The following is a 23,383-nucleotide window of genomic DNA, read 5'->3' on the forward strand; positions in this document are numbered from 1 at the left end:
TACACTCGAACATCTACATTTATGATAAGTGTACACAACTGTACTATGTTCATGTTTCACTGCTGTAGTCATTACATTTGGGTAGATTCCCAAAGCTATGGTTGGGAGGAGGAATTTATACAGCATTAGGACCAGCTATAAGGCCCGGCAAGACAGCAGCGGCAAAGCCAGCTCTAGATTTAGAGAACACTGGTAGATGATAATGCTTGGTGAAAGTATGTACAGAACTCCAGGTAGCAGCTTCTAGAATATCCCTGGTAGGAACACCTCTGAGAAAGGCTGCAGAAGTAGATGCAGCCCTGGTGGAGTGAGATCTGATCCCCTGAGGGATAGGTTTTCCATGGCACTTATAGCAGAAATTAATGCAATGGCTTATCCATTTAGAAATGGTTTGTTTTGAAATAGCCTTCCCCTCTGCCCCAGCAGCAAATGCTACTAGCAATTGTTCAGATTTTCTTTGAAATTTAGTTCTGTCCAAGTAGAACCTAAGTTGTCTGTGCAAAGTCTGCAGTAGCAGCTGGCTCAAAAGGAGGTAGAGTGAGCTTCTCCAAAACAAAGTTAAGGTCCCAGGCAGGGGTAGGAGCTCTCCTGGGTGGTCTCAAGTTCTTTGCCCCTCTGAGATGTTGCTTGAGCAGGGGATGAGAAAAGAGGGGTGGTTCTGTGTTATAGTGAGCTGCAATAGCTGAAGCGTGGATTTTAATAGAGAAAAAAGACAGGCCCTTGTGAAGCATCTCAGTTAAGTTTTGCAAAATCTGAGGTAAATTGGGTGCTGTTGTGCTTATCCCTAAAGACTGGTTCCAGGCACAGAATCTTTTCCATTTGTCAGCATAAGATTTTCTAGTACTAGGTCTTCTCGCCTCCAAGATGACATCCATCACAGGTTTGCTGAAGGATGCTAAGGGTAAATTTAAGTGATTAGCCAGGCTGCAAGGTTCAATGTTGGAAGCTGAGGGTGCAGAATTTGGTTCTCTTGTTGAGACAACAAGGAAGGTGTCTGAGGCAGGTGCCATGGAGATATTTGTGACACTACGCAGGAGTGGGTACCAGTGTTGGCGTGGCTAGTCTGGAGCAATCAAAATCATTCTTGGATTGTCCTGTTTGACTTTCAGCAGAACTTTTGGGAGCAGAGGCAGAGGGGGAAAGGCATAGATTGATAGGTTTTTTCCAGCTGAAGGACAGAGCATCCACTTTCCAGGCTTTTTTGTGGGGAGTCCTTGTGCAAAACTTGTCCAACTGGTAGTTCTGGGGGGAGGCAAATAGATCTATGTCTGGGCTCCCCATTTGCTTGTCAACATGTTGACAATCTGTGGTTCCAGTTTCCACTCATGTGGGTCCACAGGATTTCTGCTTAGTCCGTCTGCCAGTGTATTCAATTTTGCTGGCAGGAATTGAGCTTGTAGGTGCACTTGGTAGCTCAAGGCTGTGTTCCGGAATGCCATGGCTAGTCTGCAGAGGGAGTAGGAATGTGTACCCCCCTGCTTCTTTATGTACCACATAACCATGGTGTTGTCTGTCATTACATTAGTTGTCCTGGAATAATGTAGTCCTTGAAGGCTGTCAGAGCATTCTGTACAGCTAACATTTCTTTTTGATTGATATGTAGGTGCATTTGATTTGGGTTCCATTTGCCCTGAATGCACTTCCCTGCCAGGTGAGCCCCCCGTGCATAGTCTGATGCATCTGTAGTTAGGGTTTGGGGGACAGGGGGTAGTGTGAATGGCAGTCCCTTGTTTTGGTGGCAGGCCTCTGCCCACCATAGGAACTCCAGGTGTAGGCAAGGTATGATAGGAATCATTGTTTCCAGGTTGCGACAATGTTGACTCCATAGACTTTTTAAGTACCACTGTAGTTTCCTCATATGCAGTCTTGCATATGGAATTAGAAGAATGCAGGAGACCATGAACCCCAAGGCTTGCAGTATTTGTCTTGCAGATAGCAGGGTTTTTGTGGCCACTTGTTTGAAGTAAGTTACCAAATGAATTTGCTTCTCTGGCATGAGGAAAGCCATCTGGGCAGTTGTATTCAAGCTTGCACCCAGGAATGTAATCTGTTGAGAGGGTATCAGTTGTGATTTTTTTTTTTTTATTTATGGTGTATCCCAAACAAGTTAGAACCTTTTTTTTTTACAAACGCCAGATGATTTAGAAGTATGCCCTGGTTTTCTGCCTGAATTAGACAATTGTCCGGGTATGGATATATTTGAATATTTCTTTGCCTGAAAAATGCAATTACTGGAGCCAGGCACTTTGTGAATTCCCTGGGCGCAGTAGACAAGCCAAAGGGCAGTGCAGAGAACTGATAATGCAAGTAGCCTGCTTTGAAGCATAGGTATCTTCTGCAAGATTCCCTGATTGGGATGTGCAGGTATGTTTCTTTTAAATCTAGAGTTGCCAACCAGGCATCTTTGCCTAGCATAGGAAGTAACTGCTGAAGAGTCAGCATCTTGAATTTTGGAATGTCCAGAAAGGTGTTTAGAGTAGACAGGTCCAGAACTGGATGCCATGATTTGTCTTTTCTGGGTACCAGGAAAAGCCTAGAATAGAAACCTTGTCCCTTTTCCTCTTCTGGTACCAGTTGAATAGCCCCCGTGTATAAGAGGGAAAGTACTTGTTTTTGGGCCTCTGCTCACTGATTTGGGGGCAGGTCTGGCCACCCGTTTGGTGTTGGCAATGTGTGGAAATGAAATTTTTATCCCTGGGACACTACATCTAAAACCCATTTGTGCTGGGTTATGAGTTCCTAGTTTTTTGCACGAAGAGCAATCTTTCCCCCCAAAGGGGCGGCTAAAAGGTAAGCGCTTGGTAATTTTAAAATAAAGTCATTGTGACTGTTCAACATAGGGGGGTGTCTTATTTCCAGATTTGGAAATGGAGGCCCCCCATTGCTTAGTTCTGAGAGTCCCCTGAGACTGAAATCTGGTGTTTTTGGCGTGTCTGGGTTTGGCTGGAGCGGATCTGGAAGGAGATGGAAAAGACCAATTCCTAGTAGGCCAGTGCCTACTAAATCTTGGAGGTTGCACTTGTAAGAAATCTCTTACAGTTTGCATAGATTTAGCTTTATCTTCCATCTTTTTTAGAACTTCTTCGGCCTTATTGCCAAACAGGCGGTCCTGATTTAAAGGAGCATCCAACAATTTCACTTTAACATGATCAGGCAGAGATTGCTCCTTAAGCCAAGCGTACCTTCTAAACACAGACCCAGTAACAGCAGCCCTGCAGGAGGCCTCTAAAGAATCAAAACCACATTGCAAAGTATGTTTTCCAACTTGTTCAGCAGAATGCAATAAATCCTGTAAATCTTTATATTCCACACAGTCAGAAATCAACATAATTTTCTGTTTAAGCAGTCCAATAATATGCTGTTGATATTTTAACATATGAAATTGGCAGTTTAAAGCCCTGATTGCCAAGGTTGCAGAAGTATAAACCTTTTTACCCCATCTATACAGCACCCTGGAGTCTCTATCAGAAGGGGTAGGATTTCTAGCAGCAGAAGCCTTAATGCCCTTGGGCCCATGAGAAATGGTTTCTGGATCTGCAACAGGATTTTTGAAAAGGAACTTGTGGGACTCAGGAACCCTGTAGTATCTGTCAGGTTTATTGGGAGCTGGTGGCAGGGAATCAGGGGCTATACTAGATTCCAAAAACACATCATCACAATGTCTAGTACAGGAGGTATAGCCAAGGGCCTATGCTGAGGTAGAAGAAGGAAATCCCTAAGCCTCTTTTTTGAATCAGAAAATTCTGGACTTTCCCAGTGGAAATGCTCCCTTAAGGTATGTAAAGTTTCCCCAAAAGAAAAGTCCTCGGGGGGGGGGGGGCAGAGGGAATGGAATCCTCTACATCAGAATCCTCATAAGTAGGTATGGACAAATCCAGGTCATTAGAAGAGTCAGAAGAAACAGAGTCTTGATCAGAAGATTCATAGTCAAGCTTAGCCCTAGGCCTCTTAAAAGGGGGGGGGGGGTGACTACCCCTGATTAGAGTAATTAGATCATCAGCCATTTTGATCATTTGTTTTTTAGGCATAGGGGCCTGGGTGTCAGTTTTTTTAGACATAGATCGAGATTTAGGCCTTAGTATTAAAGGTGGAGTCGGTTTAATATGCAAGTCTGTAGGCCTGAATGCACCCTCAGAAGCTGGTGCCTGCACAGTGGCTCCAGACCCATCCAAGGTAGAGACATCCACAGGTTCCACAGGTGAAGCACCTCGTGGCATACCGGACTCTGAATGGGTCTCAGTAGAGGCCTGCGAATCAGAAGTAGCGGGTATCAGGGGCTGTGAAAGCACCTCACTGAGTACCGGCAAACTGGCACTTGGCTTAGGAGAAGCATCATTGCCAGTTTTGGACCTCGACAGCCTGTCTTTATCTTAGCGTTTTTTCAGAATCCCGGTAGTCAAATGATTAACCGACGACATTTCTGAATAATTAAACTGAGAACCGAAATATTTAGAGGCAAAAATGTACCGACGATGGATAGTGCACTGATTAAATAAAGCACAAAACCAACAGCAATGTACATCGTGGTCAGGGCCTAGGCAAGGAATACAGTACAAATTAAAATCTTTATGAAGTATTTGCTTTCCACAAGTAATGCAATTAACTTTTACTGACATCGGTAAGGAACAAGAAAAAGTTTCCCCAATGCGGTACTTAGCTTTAAGTTGAAGACTTCGTTTCTGAAACTTGAAAACTAAAATTTCAAGAGTCAGCCAACTGGCACTTGTGAACCGTTTCTGCTTTGGGCACTGCACGGCAAGAAAGACTGGTGTAATGGCATCGGCTGCATGTTTTATATCCCTGTTGACCTGACATCACGGAAGAAGGGACAGCAACTAACGCAGGACCCAAGACTTTGTTAATCAGGCCGACTGAGGGAAACCTGCCAGCAGATTACCCAGATGTAATAACTGCAACAGTGAAACACGAAGAACATCATTTGTATGGTCTCTCCCTCTTGTGAGTCCTTTCATGTATTACTAGAGTCCACCTTTGTCTAAAACACTTATTGCATTCAGGACATTTCTATGGTTTCTCCCCACTGTGAACTGACACATGAGTTCTAAGGCTACCAGCTGTTGTGAATCCCTTACCGCATTCAACACATTTATATGGTTTCTCCCCCTTGCGCATGTGAATCCTTTCATGTATTAGTAGAGCCCTCCTTAGTCTGAAACACTTACTGCATTCAGGACATTTATATGGTTTCTCCCTACTGTGAACTGACAGATGAGTTCTAAGGTTGCTAGCTGTTGTGAATCCCTTACTGCATTCAGCACATTTATATGGTTTCTCCCCCTTGTTCATGTGAATCCTTTCATGTATTACTAGATCACTCCTTAATCTGAAACACTTACTGCATTCAGGACATTTATATGGTTTCTCCCCACTGTGAACTGACAGATGAGTTTTAAGGTTACCAGCTGTTGTGAATCCCTTACTGCATTCAGCACATTTATATGGTTTCTCACCCTCACCCTCACGACTCTCATGAGTCTTTTGATGTTGTACTAGACCACTCCTTTGTACAAAGCACTTATTGCATTCAGAACATTTATACGGTCTCTCCCTACTGTGAACTGACAGATGAGTTCTAAGGTTGCTAGCTGTTGTGAATCCCTTACTGCATTCAGCACATTTATATGGTTTCTCCCCATTGTCCATGTGAATCCTTTCATGTCTTACTAGATCACTCCTTAATCTGAAACACTTACTGCATTCAGGACATTTATATGGTTTCTCCCCACTGTGAACTGACAGATGAGTTTTAAGTTTACCAGCTGTTGTGAATCCTTTACTGCATTCAGCACATTTATATGGTTTCTCACCCTCACGACTCTCATGAGTCTTTTGATGTTGTACTAGGCCACTCCTTTGTACAAAGCACTTATTGCATTCAGAACATTTATACGGTCTCTCCCTACTGTGAACTGACAGATGAGTTCTAAGGTTGCCAGATGTTGTGAATCCCTTACTGCATTCAGCACATTTATATGGTTTCTCCCAGTTGTCCATGTGAATCCTTTCATGTATTACTAGATCACTCTTTAATCTGAAACACTTACTGCATTCAGGACATTTATATGGTTTCTGCCCACTGTGCACTGACAGATGAGTTTTAAGGTTACCAGCTGTTGTGAATCCCTTACTGCATTCAGCACATTTATATGGTTTCTCACTCTCACGACTCTCATGAGTCTTTTGATGTTGTACTAAAGCACTCCTTTGTACAAAACACTTATTGCATTCAGAACATTTATAGAGTCTCTCCCTATTGTGAACTAACAGATGAATTCTAAGGTGACTAGTTGTTGTGAAACCCTTATTGCATTCAGGACATTTATACGGTCTCACCCCAGTGTGTGTCCTTTCATGCTGTACCAGAGCACTACTTTGTCTGAAACACTTACTGCATTCAGGACATTTATATGGTCTCTCACCACTGTGAGTCCTTTTATGTTGTACTAGAGGAGTCCTTTGTTTGAAACACTTATTGCATTCAGGACATTTATATGGCTTCTTTTCTTTGTGACCTCTCCGATGTACTAATGGACTTTGCTGTACTATAGAACTTCGGTCACATTCAGAGTTCATGTTGCAGGTGTATCCTGGATGAAGCTGTACTACAGGTATAACAGGAGGCTTATCAGAGCCTTTCAGAGTTTGAATGGAATTCTGCAGGTTCTCTGTAGGATAATGTAATCGCAATAATCCAAGTGATGGCTGCTGATTCCAGCAAATGCTCCATTCTCTGCTCCCATTACCTACAAACAAATTAATTATTAGTACTGTAGCACAATGATGAAATACATGTGTTTCATTTTACTCAGAACAGCACACATGCAGTTTTATCCAGCTTAAATATTATGGATTTAATTTCCACTTTTATGTTCTGCTGCTATTAACATGACAAAAAGAGTAAAAACAATTCAGACTCTTCATTTATAAGATGTTAGTCTTTGATGAACAGCTTTAAGAGGTACAAAACAGTACAGAACTAACACAATAATATACAAAAGTCAATAGTTTGTCTGTCTGTTGTGGACGGCACAGTGGTGCAGCGGTAGTGTTGTTGCCTCACAGCAAGAATTTCTCCGGTTCGATTCTCGGCTGGGGTCCCTTCTGTGTGGAGTCTGCATGTCCTCCCTGCGTTCATGTGGGTTTCCTCCGGGTGCTCTGGTTTCCTCCCACGTTACAAAGACATCATCTGGAGCATTTTCCCTGGGCCTCAGCTTAAAATTGGTTTTGTTCCAAGTCGGACCTTCCCGGTTAACAAATGTTAAATAAATAAATAACAGTTTTGAGTACATAACATACCAATCAATCACATCTCAGGCATACTTCTCCACTTTTCCTTACTAATATTTATTAAAGTCATATTGTAGCTGTAGTGTAACGGTGACTCCCATAACATTGTTTAATCTTTTCATGCAAACATACTTATAGTGTGGCATTTAAATGCAACATTCTACACTTCCTTGGGTGGCTGAAAGTGGTCCTTTTGGATTAGCACTGATTGCCAAAGTTTAAAAAATAAACTGGCAAAATGTATGACACATATCAAATAATAGAAGTGCAAAGCACATGGAAATCAAGTGCAACAGTATAATAACTGGTTAAAATAAAGTGCAGCAATGTCTTTAACATATGCAGACTACAGCATATCACTTACTAATATACGTTTATACTGCTAAATTTTATTTGGTAACGTGAAACTTCCATGCCCTTGCTGCAAAAGGATTTTTGGGAGTGGAAAGGAGTAACATACATGAAACTGTGACACCTGAGAGACATATCCAGGGAAAACTATCACTGCATGACCACCTTAACACCACAGAGGACATTTGTGTGTGGTCACTATTGTAGTCATGACAACAGGGAACTCTGTCCCAGGCCAAGGTCTGATATGCAGCCAGAAGTTTAAAGAGGAGCACCCTTCCACCTTAGCAAGGCTGATGGCGCCTTATGTACCCAACATACATCTGCACATACTTGGCATAAAGGTGACATTCAATCAAATTCTTTGCATCTTTCATGCCTCTTCATAGATCACGGTCTGTCATGATATACAAAGCTGCAGAGGAATTTCCCCAGAGTTATTAAACTAAGACTCCCAGAGTTCTACATTTCCTAAGGAGAACAACCAGGAAGAAAGCACCAGAAAAAAATGAAAAAAGGACCAGGTTTAGGATGAAAGAACATGGGCACTCACCCCAGCCCTAGGTTCCTAAGACAGAGGTGACCAGACTGCAGCAGTAACCACTTTCAAACATCTCCTGTTATGGTCAGTTTGTTACACAACTGCACTATGTTCTTTAAGTGGATCACTGCAGCAGTCATAACTTAAAAGAAGTTTGTTGAGGCTTATGCTATAATTATTTAGGACAGAGGGGCAGCATTCTTTCAATAAGGCAGGAGCAAATAAAGCACTAGCCATAAAGATAATGTCCATCTGTAGTGCTCAAGAAAGGTGTGTATTGAGGACCATGTGGTTCCCTCTAAAATGTCCTGTACACTGACCCCTTTCAGGTAGGCTCTAGTGGTTGCTGCGGATCTGCTGTGTGTTCTGACTTTCATTGTACAGAACTGTTATGGACTTTGTGATGAATGGTAATACTGGAAATTTACAGGCAGCATGGAATAACACTATAGTACCAGCATCTTCAGGATCCCTTGGTCAGGAGATGACACTCCCTAACCTTTACATTTACACTGTAGGGGTTCCCTGTTTGCAGATTTATTCCTGTAAAGTGAGTACCTGCCCAACAAGTGAAGCTAATCAGAAGTTAATGCATTTTATAAAAGAGGATAAAAAGAGAAGAATTATACAATAGAATAAACAATCTATGGAAACAGACACTAAATATTATTTAGATGAGAGAAAAATTACATTTGCTAGTTTAATACACAGTTTTTTATCTGTTTCTGATATTTAGACATTTTTACTTGTTCACAAACCATATTTACAGAAAGTGAGGGGTAGAACTGAGACAAGGACAATTACAGAAATTAATCAATACTTGAGAGACTATATTTAAAATATATGCAGGGAACCATAATGAATATGCTATAAAAGGTGCACTATACATAATATATACTTTAATGTTGTTCACGGTACAACAGTGGCAGACTCTGTTGGTATTACATGTAATAAATGAAATGTCTTCACCCCTGCCTTTTTTTTTAGGACTTTCTACCTTGGCACTCTTGATGAAAAACACAATCATGGCTGTTCATCCAGGCAACCAACAGAGGGGGTTGTTCTTAAGTCCTTTCTGTTCCCATGCATGTCTAGTAGTCCTTCAAAGATGGACATGTGATGGGTATAAGAGTTGTAACTTATATGTGTGTCTGATAAAAACCCACAGATGACCCCTGCCCAGTCACAAATACTTCTATAATGTTTCACCAGTCTGCACCAGTTAATTTTAGCAGAATGCTGCCTCATCAAGCAAGTATGCAAGCAGGAACAGCTTTTTACATTCCCCACCCTTCCCAGTTGACTCCACCATTCCTCTGTCTGCTATTCGATCCCAGGCCATTTCAGCTGTAGTCAGGGATTTATCCCATCTATTTCCCAGAAACAACACATGAAGTCGTATAGTTTGGAAGTGCCTAAAAAATTCCTGTCATTGGACAGTGAATGGTATTACATAAACAGTTTTAATTTACAAAATGCAAGTTTGACCAGTTTCATAACTCAGATATTAGAAATGGGTGTCCAGAAATCCATAGACAAAGCACAGTTGGATTTATATCTTGCTCAATGACAGTAAACTGTAATTTGTAGTTTAAAGACAACATGTCTAGCAGGAACAAAATCAGTGCCAGACAGACTTATATCAGTTAATGCAAGAAAGAACTAATTTATTTAGTTACTTAGCTGCTTGCATTCTTATTGAGTTAATTAAATTAGGCCTCAGACCCTTTGAAGCCATGGCTACACCAATCATAAGCTAAAATACATATTACTGACATAAGAAATATTGAATAACAATATGAAAAACTGGAAGCATGGAAAGGATTTAACACAGTAGACATGGGTAAGATAGGAAAATTAAAATATGTCTAGTATGATAATATTGCAGTAACTTGGTGTCAATTTTTATCAATGTAGAATTGCCGTAAACAAAACATTCTCTCTAAAAATGACATATGTAAGTATCTAACAGATAATATTTTCAATTTTTTTGTAATGGTTAAAAGGTTATTGTCATTTTGTACAGATAAGCTACTTCAGTTAATGGAGCAACTTTCATGAAGGCCATCTTAACCAACTTCTGCTAAACAATGAAAAAAGAGCAGCTACGTTTTAGCAGTTAATATAAATTGATGAAATATGTGTACCAATTGTTTAACACTTATATAAATTCATTTTATTAGTTTATTAAAATAATGAAAAATACTTAAAAGTTTAATTTATAAAACAGTGAAAATGTTTTCAATGGTATGGTAAACTAATTTTTATGTCATATGGCTGTGATACCTATTTAAATACAGGGCTGTGCAGTGATCTTTAGCTCTGAACAAGTCCCAGGCTTGGTAACATTGATGAAAGTGCTAAATATTATAGTGTTTTTGTTTTTAATAAATTTAATAAATAACTAATTGAATAAGAATACTGAACAGTGCAGTGTATATTTCTCACAGAATTTGGAGTGATATCTGCACCACTGGGTTTTCTGAATATCTTCTAACTCACTAAGAAACATTTTTGTTACTCTTTTCATAATGTCTTATAATAGCAGATACTGCTAGCAAGGCAGTCTGGTTTGGAAGCTCTGCTAAAGAGCTGAATGAGCATTAGAAAGCTGCAACAGGGTTAACAGTTTCTTCAGCTTTAGAGTCACGGTTATATAGATGTGTAAGAAATTTAGCATATTTGGTTACCTACAACTAGTATTTATTTATTTTCTCATTTATCCTTTGTTGACCAGGTTAGTCTCAATAGGCTAGTGGCTTTTCAGGGGAGACCCAAGGTGGTATTTATACCACTATGGAAAATTTGGCCAGGACATTGGAGAAGTTCCTATAATATGTTTGATACTTCCTCGGAGTGACAGGCTTGAGGGAAGTCGCATTACAACACATGAAATAAAGTGAATCTACTGAACAGATTTCTGCTTGAGATGCAGCTGAAATGACTGAACTTGAAGAAGGAGGATTCTTGAATAAGAAATTAAGTTATTAGATGAAAATTAACCTGCTACTTGCAAAGCTGCATCTTGGAGTTAGATAGTTGATCAGTACACTGCAGGAGGAGGAGAATCCTTCCTTCTGTGTCAGACAATAAATGTCAGGGTTCAAATTTTGGCTCAGTTTACACCTCAGTGACACCATCTGCAAGTACAGGGCTTGCTGCTTCAGAGAATGGTATTTTTCTAAAAACACATGGACATACCAATAAATCTACTTCTGATACTAACTCTTCTGTTTCACAACATCCAAGGAAACTGTCTGTGGTATGAATATCTTCTAGAAACAATGACATACTTAACAGGTATGTGATTTGGGACAATTCTGTTTATTTTCTTGGATTTACTACTAAAAAAATTCAGTCCTTGATACATGTTGGTAAAGATGCATTTTGCTATGTAATTTTTAAAACATTTGCATTTACTGAAGACTTTTTGGCTAAATTGCAAGATAATGCCTCTTTTTGGCTGTATATTTAAACCTACATATGGTGCAGAAGGATTGCAATTTGGCCCAGATTCAGTCTCGCTTTACTACATTATGCCATTCTGTTTTAGAAATAAAAAATATATGATGCCAAGAAAATATGGACAGGTACTTGGGGAACCTAGGTAATACTGACAATGTCTGCATACCAGTTTTGGGCACATTCCTAACCTGCCTGCTATCTTTGGTTACAGGGCCTTTGTACCTTACAAGGGCAACCAAAGACTTGTTTTCATTGTGGCTCTTATGAACAGTTAATACAAACATGTCCTAGGAGAAAATGTTCTCAGTGCAGAAAGTTTGATTATATATATGGTACATAACTGTGAAACATTCTATAAAAATGCAGGAAAACTGAGCATTTTTGGTTTGACTACCATCAAATTAAATTGACATAACAGCAACAACCTTGACCTGTTAGTACTATTGATCCATTATGCATTGCAGAAATATACAAGGTTAAGACTGATATGCATAATGTTCTGACTGAAGAAAGTGACACACATGAACAAATCTCACATAGTACTAATGTTACAGAAAATGAAGGTGATAAAAGTGGCCACGCAGACATAACTTCTATTTAAAAATGAGCTTTACTGACAAACACCACCGATGCCTCTACTATTAATTATAAAAGGGTTAAGAAAGAAAAGAAAAGAAAATTAAAAGGTAACAGTTTGCAAAAAAGGGGAGGTGATAACCTAACTAAATGTTTCCACAATGTTAACAGTATTATTAATGAAAAAAGGCACTTAGTCATACAGAAACATTGCAAAACTATTCATTCAAGTATTTACTGTCTTTTGAATGTTTGTATATTGTATTGATTGCTAGCCAACACTACCAGGCACAAGTATTGTGCGGTCACAAAATTATTTGGTTCTTTGGCCAAGGTTTATGCTTTGGAACTGCCATACTCTATACAAAAAAAAAATAAATTAAAAGTCTTGACATTTTTGTTAGATACAGTTATTTCCACTACTGGCAGACTTCTTACATATGATTTGAAATACCCTTTTGCCACCATTAGTTTTATTACTGTACATGCACCTACTATCAATATCAGTAACAGACACTTGTAACACTACAAGCAGCAGCAGTGATGACATATTCATGCTGTACATCATGTTTAAATGTAAACACGTTGCACCTACTATCAATATCAGTAACAGACACTTGTAACACTACAAGCAGTGATGATATATTCATGCTGTACATCATGTTTAAATGTAAACACATTGCACCTACTATCAATATCAGTAACAGACACTTGTAACACTACAAGCAGTGATGATATATTCATGCTGTACATCATGTTTAAATGTAAACACGTTGCACCTACTATCAATATCAGTAACAGAAACTTGTAACACCACAAGCAGCAGCAGTGATGATATATTCATGCTGTACATCATGTTTAAATGTAAACACGTGGCACCTACTATCAATATCAGTAACAGACACTTGTAACACCACAAGCAGCAGCAGAGATGATATATTCATGCTGTGCATCATGTTTAAATGTAAACACGTTGCACCTACTATCAATATCAGTAACAGACACTTGTAACACTACAAGCAGCAGTGATGATATATTCATGCTGTACATCATGTTTAAATGTAAACACGTGGCACCTACTATCAATATCAGTAACAGACACTTGTAACACTACAAGCAGTGATGATATATTCATGCTGTACATCATGTTTAAATGTAAACACGTTGCACCTACTATCAATATCAGTAACAGACACTTGTAACGCTACAAGCAGCAGCTGTGATGATATATTCATGCTGTGCATCATGTTTAAATGTAAACACGTTGCACCTACTATCAATAACAGTAACAGACACTTGTAACACCACAAGCAGCAGCAGTGATGATATATTCATGCTGTACGTCCTGTTTAAACGTAAACACGTTGCACCTACTATCAATATCAGTAACAGATACTTGTAACGCTACAAGCAGCAGCAGTGATGATATATTCATGCTGTACATCATGTTTAAATGTAAACACGTTGCACCTACTATCAATATCAGTAACAGACACGTGTAACACTACAAGCAGCAGTGATGATATATTCATGCTGTACATCATGTTTAAATGTAAACACGTTGCACCTACTATCAATATCAGTAACAGACACTTGTAACACTACAAGCAGCAGCAATGATGATATATTCATGCTGTACATCATGTTTAAATGTAAACACGTTGCACCTACTATCAATATCAGTAACAGACACTTGTAACACTACAAGCAGCAGCAGTGATGATATATTCATGCTGTACATCATGTTTAAATGTAAACATGTTGCACCTACTATCAATATCAGTAACAGACACTTGTAACACTACAAGCAGCAGCAGTGATGAGATATTCATGCTATACATCATGTTTAAATGTAAACATGTTGCACCTACTATCAATATCAGTAACAGATACTTGTAACACTACAAGCAGCAGCAGTGATGATATATTCATGCTGTACATCATGTTTAAATGTAAACACGTTGCACCTACTATCAATATCAGTAACAGACACTTGTAACACTACAAGCAGCAGCAGTGATGACATATTCATGCTGTACATCATGTTTAAATGTAAACATGTTGCACCTACTATCAATATCAGTAACAGACACTTGTAACACTACAAGCAGCAGCAGTGATGATATATTCATGCTGTACATCATGTTTAAATGTAAACACGTTGCACCTACTATCAATATCAGTAACAGACACTTGTAACACTACAAGCAGCGATGATATATTCATGCTGTGCATCATGTTTAAATGTAAACACGTTGCACCTACTATCAATATCAGTAACAGACACTTGTAACACTACAAGCAGTGATGATATATTCATGCTGTACATCATGTTTAAATGTAAACACATTGCACCTACTATCAATATCAGTAACAGAAACTTGTAACACCACAAGCAGCAGCAGTGATGATATATTCATGCTGTACATCATGTTTAAATGTAAACACGTGGCACCTACTATCAATATCAGTAACAGACACTTGTAACACCACAAGCAGCAGCAGAGATGATATATTCATGCTGTGCATCATGTTTAAATGTAAACACGTTGCACCTACTATCAATATCAGTAACAGACACTTGTAACACTACAAGCAGCAGTGATGATATATTCATGCTGTACATCATGTTTAAATGTAAACACGTGGCACCTACTATCAATATCAGTAACAGACACTTGTAACACTACAAGCAGTGATGATATATTCATGCTGTACATCATGTTTAAATGTAAACACGTTGCACCTACTATCAATATCAGTAACAGACACTTGTAACGCTACAAGCAGCAGCTGTGATGATATATTCATGCTGTGCATCATGTTTAAATGTAAACACGTTGCACCTACTATCAATAACAGTAACAGACACTTGTAACACCACAAGCAGCAGCAGTGATGATATATTCATGCTGTACATCATGTTTAAACGTAAACACGTTGCACCTACTATCAATATCAGTAACAGATACTTGTAACGCTACAAGCAGCAGCAGTGATGATATATTCATGCTGTACATCATGTTTAAATGTAAACACGTTGCACCTACTATCAATATCAGTAACAGACACGTGTAACACTACAAGCAGCAGCAGTGATGATATACTCATGCTGTACATCATGTTTAAATGTAAACACGTTGCACCTACTATCAATATCAGTAACAGACACTTGTAACACTACAAGCAGCAGCAATGATGATATATTCATGCTGTACATCATGTTTAAATGTAAACACGTTGCACCTACTATCAATATCAGTAACAGACACTTGTAACACTACAAGCAGCAGCAGTGATGATATATTCATGCTGTACATCATGTTTAAATGTAAACATGTTGCACCTACTATCAATATCAGTAACAGACACTTGTAACACTACAAGCAGCAGCAGTGATGAGATATTCATGCTATACATCATGTTTAAATGTAAACATGTTGCACCTACTATCAATATCAGTAACAGATACTTGTAACACTACAAGCAGCAGCAGTGATGATATATTCATGCTGTACATCATGTTTAAATGTAAACACGTTGCACCTACTATCAATATCAGTAACAGACACTTGTAACACTACAAGCAGCAGCAGTGATGACATATTCATGCTGTACATCATGTTTAAATGTAAACATGTTGCACCTACTATCAATATCAGTAACAGACACTTGTAACACTACAAGCAGCAGCAGTGATGATATATTCATGCTGTACATCATGTTTAAATGTAAACATGTCGCACCTACTATCAATATCAGTAACAGATACTTGTAACACTACAAGCAGTGATAATATATTCATGCTGTACATCATGTTTAAATGTAAACACGTTGCACCTACTATCAATATCAGTAACAGACACTTGTAACACTACAAGCAGTGATGATATATTCATGCTGTGCATCATGTTTAAATGTAAACACGTTGCACCTACTATCAATATCAGTAACAGACACTTGTAACGCTACAAGCAGCAGCAGTGATGATATATTCATGCTGTACATCATGCTTAAATGTAAGCACGTTGCACCTATTATCAATATCAGTAACAGACACTTGTAACACTACAAGCAGTGATGATATATTCATGCTGTACATCATGTTTAAATGTAAACACGTTGCACCTACTATCAATATCAGTAACAGACACTTGTAACACTACAGACAGTGATGATATATTCATGCTGTACATCTTGTTTAAATGTAAACACGTTGCACCTACTATCAATATCAGTAACAGACACTTGTAACACTACAAGCAGTGATGATATATTCATGCTGTACATCATGTTTAAATGTAAACACATTGCACCTACTATCAATATCAGTAACAGACACTTGTAACACTACAAGCAGCAGCAGTGATGATATATTCATGCTGTACATCATCTTTAAATGTAAACACGTTGCACCTACTATCAATATCAGTAACAGACACTTGTAACACTACAAGCAGCAGCAGTGATGATATATTCATGCTGTACATCATGTTTAAATGTAAACACATTGCACCTACTATCAATATCAGTAACAGACACTTGTAACACTACAAGCAGCAGCAGTGATGATATATTCATGCTGTACATCATGTTTAAATGTAAACACGTTGCACCTACTATCAATATCAGTAACAGACACTTGTAACACTACAAGCAGCAGCAGTGATGATATATTCATGCTGTACATCATGTTTAAATGTAAACACGTTGCACCTACTATCAATATCAGTAACAGACACTTGTAACACTACAAGCAGCAGCAGTGGTGATATATTCATGCTGTACATCATGTTTAAACGTAAACACATTGCACCTACTATCAATATCAGTAACAGACACTTGTAACACTACAAGCAGCAGCAGTGATGATATATTCATGCTGTACATCATGTTTAAATGTAAACACGTTGCACCTACTATCAATATCAGTAACAGACACTTGTAACACTACAAGCAGCAGCAGTGATGATATATTCATGCTGTACATCATGTTTAAATGTAAACACGTGGCACCTACTATCAATATCAGTAACAGACACTTGTAACACTACAAGCAGCAGCAGTGATGATATATTCATGCTGCACATCATGTTTAAATGTAAACACGTTGCACCTAATATCAATATCAGTAACAGACACATGTAACACTACAGACAGTGATGATATATTCATGCTGTACATCATGTTTAAATGTAAACACATTGCACCTACTATCAATATCAGTAACAGACACTTGTAACACTACAAGCAGCAGCAGTGATGACATATTCATGCTGTACATCATGTTTAAATGTAAACACGTGGCACCTACTATCAATATCAGTAACAGACACTTGTAACACTACAAGCAGCAGCAGTGATGATATATTCATGCTGTACATCATGTTTAAATGTAAACACGTTGCACCTACTATCAATATCAGTAACAGACACTTGAAAGACTAAAGTAGCCCCCAACTGAAACAACAAACATATAAGTTCAAAATAAGTTCTACAGTGGAATTCAATAAACTATATGTAAGCTTCACACAAAGCCTACATGGAGTTTACATGTTTGTGAGGTGAGCAGCAGCAGTGATGATATACTCATGCTGTACATCATGTTTAAATGTGAACACATTGCACCTACTATCAATATCAGTAACAGACAAGTGTAACACTACAAGCAGTGATGATATATTCATGCTGTACATCATGTTTAAATGTAAACACGTTGCACCTATTATCAATATCAGTAACAGACACTTGTAACACTACAAGCAGCAGCAGTGATGACATATTCATGCTGTACATCATGTTTAAATGTAAACACGTTGCACCTACTATCAATATCAGTAACAGACACATGTAACACTACAAGCAGTGATGATATATTCATGCTGTACATCATGTTTAAATGTAAACACGTTGCGCATACTATCAATATCAGTAACAGACACTTGTAACACTACAAGCAGCAGCAGTGGTGATATATTCATGCTGTACATCATGTTTAAATGTAAACACGTTGCACCTACTATCAATATCAGTAACAGACACTTGTAACACTACAAGCAGCAGCAGTGATGATATATTCATGCTGTACATCATGTTTAAATGTAAACACATTGCACCTACTATCAATATCAGTAACAGACACATGTAACACTACAAGCTGTGATGATATATTCATGATGTACATCATGTTTAAATGTAAACACGTTGCACCTATCAATATCAGTAACAGACACTTGTAACACTACAAGCAACAGCAGTGATGATATATTCATGCTGTACATCATGTTTAAATGTAAACACGTTGCACCTACTATCAATATCAGTAACAGACACTTGTAACACTACAAGCAGCAGCAGTGATGATATATTCATGCTGTACATCATGTTTAAATGTAAACATGTTGCACCTACTATCAGTATCAGTAACAGACACTTGTAACACTACAAGCAGCAGCAGTGATGACATATTCATGCTGTGCATCATGTTTAAACGTAAACAAGTGTGGTTTCATTGCAGAAACAGCATTACTGACCATGATATCATACAATCCAACACAGATAACACACTTGTTTACCTTAGAGTAAACTAGCTTAGCAGAATTGTGCAGAACGCTACAATGATTACCAGGGCATATGATATAGCAATGTATATGGCCCAAACACAGTATAAGATAGCATATACAGTGCAGAGTACTGTGGAATCCCATTCCAGGCATCCTGTACAAAAGTTGTATAAATGATCTGTAAGGATATATTGACTGCCATGTAAAATAAACAGTCAGAGGAAGTGTGCATGCATTGAACAGGGACACACAGATGAATTGCAGGAATGAACACAGGGAAAGAGGACAGGTGAAACATCGTAATGTACAGCAGATGAGGACATGTACATGAAAAACAGCTGTAGCAGGATCACTAATCACATATTGACATGGTACAAGTACATACTGCACAGTGAAACTGTACATTATGTGACTGTCAGACAAGGTAATATAACAAAGGAGAAGATTGTCTTTGTGATATAAGCATCATGACATAAACAATGGAGAGGACATTTATCAGGGATGTTATATACAGTCAGGGTTGGGTGCATATTATGAAGATGTGAAAACTGATTTGGCTATCACTGCAATGCCAGCAGAGATTTCCAACAAGTGCAACACAGTTACAGGCTCATGGGCAACAGTAAAAGAAGCATGCACTATCACGGACAAAATCAGAATAATACCACCAGTAATCCCATGTCTCCGACTTAACATATGTCATTCTGAGTGATGATAGATGGTTCTGCATCAGCACACTTGCACAACTATTGTGATGTCAGCAATCTGTAAGGGTAATCAAGCACACCTTCCTAACACTAACATCTGCAGGAGGTGTTAGGATGGACAATGCTATACCTGTATGTGACATTATGATCAATACAGGCTAGTTGACTGGTGTGCATGGTAGATATACATGGCACAATCCATGCTGCCATGAATGTAACCCAAGCTATCAATGTTGTCAAACAGCTACGTATGTATGGTGTGCATCATCGGAACAGGTTTCACACATACATCTGGTACAACACCTTGCTGGGAGTTCTGCACCATCAGACAATAATGTTCATGTAACAAAGAATACTTAGGTATGGCCAATAAGATGTGTGACAGCTCACTGTGGCAAAGGTAGTTCACTTCAGTTACAAATCACTGGAGGATGTGTCAGGAGGTACATAAAGAAGTTATTGGTGTGATGAAGGTTATGACCTGTGGAGGTATTATGGCCTTTGATGTGGATATCATGCACATAGTCAGTAGTTGTTTTACATATTAGAGAGTAGTCACCACTGTGGCCACATGCTGGTGGATGTTCCACATACCATCTACCCAAGGGCACAGCTCACACACAAACTGGTCTGGTTGTAGGATGTGATGTCTACTTTATCCTTGGGTTGTGTATTTTCATAACGTAACACATCCTCCCATAGGTTCATAGGTGTTTACTAGGCTGACTGCAAGGACCATTTTAAGCCTAGCCATGCATCCCAAATCTCTGACAAGTTCTGATATCCTTGCATACCTCAAAAACATAAGAGAAAAGGAAAGAGAGTGTTCAATGTGTCATCAAAACCTGAGTAAAGGAACACTCGAGATGCAGGCTTTCCAAAGAGCCAAACTTTAATGTATAAAACCACCGGCCAAAGAAACAATCCAAACAGTGAAGCAAGCACATAAACGCTCCTTAGGCAACTGCATTTTCATCTACAATGATAAAGACTTCATCAAACACCTTTACATGTTCATCTCTACTCCATGTTCCTTTATAAATGTCACACTTTGGACATCTAAATCAAATCTACTAGATTTGTAGAGGGTTACTTATGTCCTCTCAATAGTTTGAGGCTGTTATGTCCAAAGTCTGATATTTATAAAGGAACACTGAGTAGAGATGAACACGTAAAGGTGTCTGATGAAGTCTGTATCTTTATAGATAAAAACACAGGTGCCTAAGGAGCGTTTATATGCTTGCTTCACGGTTTGGATCATTTTTTGGCAGTGGTTTTATACATTAAAGTTTGGCTCTTTGGAAAGCCTGCATCCAGAGCAACCCTTGCATATCTCTCAACCTCTTAGAGCAAGAAATCTGGGCAAAGCCATAAATAAAAATGGGACAAGTTCCAAAAATAGGGACAGATTTTAAATATTGTTCTTAAAAACTTAAAAAGTTGATAGAATAACAGGTTTTACATTATCATATGAAGTCTGAAACTCAAATTACTGTCATTATTTTTAACTTTGATCTTTAATAAATTGTCACAAATCTGAAAAAAAAATTCTCAATTACATGAAAAACGGACCAAAAATAGGAGGCAAAAGTCTGGACATTGTGCGAAAATCTGTACAGTTGAGAGGTATGTGCCCTTGATAAGTGTAAGCATGGGCCTGGCAGAAAAAATGTTTACAGATTAGATATCTCCATTAGAGACACAGGTGCCAAACCAGGGATGAATTTCTGGTTTTCCATCCAATTGTCCAAGTTGCACTTGAATTGGGTTAGGGAGGAACTCAGTTTCACATTGATGGGCAGCCTGTTCCGCAAATATGGTACTGTTTGTTTTGTGGATGTGCAGGAGGTCCATCAGAGTGGGATCTGACAATGCCCAGTATGCCAGGCATTGATCACCCCTGAAAAACCTGTAGGAGACAGAATACAGAGATAGGGTCTTGAGGTGGTCTGCATAGGATGGTTACATGCCCAAACATCTAAAACTCATAACATCTAAATTCAAAACATCGAGATCACAACATCTAAAACCTAAAACATCTAAATCCCATAACACTGAATTTCGTAACATCGAAACTTTGCATCACAACATCCAACACTACAAATCACATAAAAATAGCATCCCCTCAACCTATAACACTACCAAACTAACAAACACACTTTTTACTATGTTTCTGTGGAGGGCGGGCTCCTGTAAATTAAATATACCAACTCCGAGATTGCACTACAGTGGGAAAAAGTTAATTTCCTAATCCCACTGTATCATGATCACCATAAAGAATGTAAACATAATGTCTATATCACTTACCTGTATAGCCTAAAAACCACATACAGAGTAGCAAAACAAACACTATATAAACAGTATAAATTCCTACACTATATAAATAAAAACTACATCTCATACTGATACCACAAGAATAACAGATTAAACTATAACATTTACATGTTTCATGATACACTATTCCATATTATACATTTTCTATGTTTTGAAATTTGATGGTATGGGTTTTAGATGTTGCAGTCTCAATGTTTTGAATTTAGATGTTATGAGTTTTAGATGTTTTGAAGTGCAACCACATAGGACATATTACTTACACCCTGTACTCTTTTAGTGATGAACCTCTGTGGATGATTCAATTATTAGATATGCCTGGTTAGGTACTTACCAAAGGGAGCATTGTACTCGATGATATGTCTGATTAATGATGAATGCTGAATACAGTGGAACAATGACTTCTTTGGACTTAAAGGCCATACTTTGTTTACAAGTTGGGCAACATAGAATGATTTCCTCAACACTGTAGACACGTGATGATCAAATGCTAGATGACTATGCGTGTCCCTAAGTCCCTGACTACTGGGTAAACCCTAAGGGGTGTGTTGTTAATATGACAGTTAATAGGGATGGATGACTTTATGCATTTCTTGGCATTTAGTTTTAGCCCATGGCTCCGACACCAGTTGTTGTGTCAGACCCTCCTGGAGAATATTTGTCAGTGGGAGATTCAATGACCACTCCTAATTTGCAATCATCTGCAAATTTAGTTAGCTAGAGACCACTGACATTGGCCTTGACTCCACAGATGTAAATCCCAAAAAGGAGCGGTCCAAGGACTGATCCCTGAGGGAGTCCACTTGTGACTGGCCTCTTTGTAGAGGTGGACTCCCGAATTTTAACTTCCTGGGACCGGTCTGTGAGCCAGTTGCCTATCCACCAGGTGACATACGGATTTGTACCTAACCTCTTGAGTTTGTCAACAATGCCCGAGTGGGTAATTCTGTCAAATGCCTTGGCCAGGAAAAGGTAGACAGTGTGAATGATTTTGCCCTCGTCCATTGCTTTGCTGACCTTCTCAAAGAAGTCCACCAGGTTGAGTAGGCATGATCTTCCCTTGACGAAACCAAACTGGGTTGGGTCCAGTGTCTTGTGGTTTACTATATCTCCATTGATCATCTCCATGATAATTCTTTCCATGGCTTTACATACAAGACTAGTGAGACTTATGGGTCTGTAGTTTCCAGGGTCTGTAGATTGCCCACCTTAGTGCAGAGGGATTTTTGTTGCCTTTCTCCACTCATGAAGCACAAAGCCTGTTTGGAGGTACAGTTAAATAGTAATTCCAAAGGACCTGATAGATCATGTTTCATGTTATTTAAAAGGCATCCTGGGATGTTGTCTGGGACCAGTGATGCAGTGTTCTTGGTCTGAGAGAAAGCATTAAGGACCTGTTCCCTAGTGACAGTAGGGGGAATTATATTTGATGATATTTCCTGAGGGAAGGTTGAGAGGGAGAGAGGAGAGGAGAAAAGTTACAGCTGAATTTATCATCCAGGAGGTTTGCTATATCTTCTGGTTCAGTATAACTGGCTCAA

The 23,383-nt window shown here is 38.7% G+C and overlaps 1 protein-coding gene across 1 annotated transcript in view; it reads right to left on the reverse strand.

Moving 5' to 3' along the window:
- Positions 1 to 4,895: 4,895 nt before the first annotated feature.
- Positions 4,896 to 23,383, reverse strand: part of LOC122813876 (zinc finger protein 271-like) — a 313,716-nt gene continuing 295,228 nt past the window's right edge. The window contains exon 6 of the mRNA XM_044086417.1: positions 4,896 to 6,764. Coding sequence (XP_043942352.1) covers positions 5,026 to 6,764 — 1,739 coding nt within the window. The 3' untranslated portion in view covers positions 4,896 to 5,025. The remainder of the gene's footprint in view (positions 6,765 to 23,383) is intronic.

Source organism: Protopterus annectens, chromosome 10.part0 (genome assembly GCF_019279795.1).
Source record: "Protopterus annectens isolate FY-2018-M chromosome 10.part0, PAN1.0, whole genome shotgun sequence".
Lineage (NCBI taxonomy): Eukaryota > Metazoa > Chordata > Ceratodontiformes > Protopteridae > Protopterus > Protopterus annectens.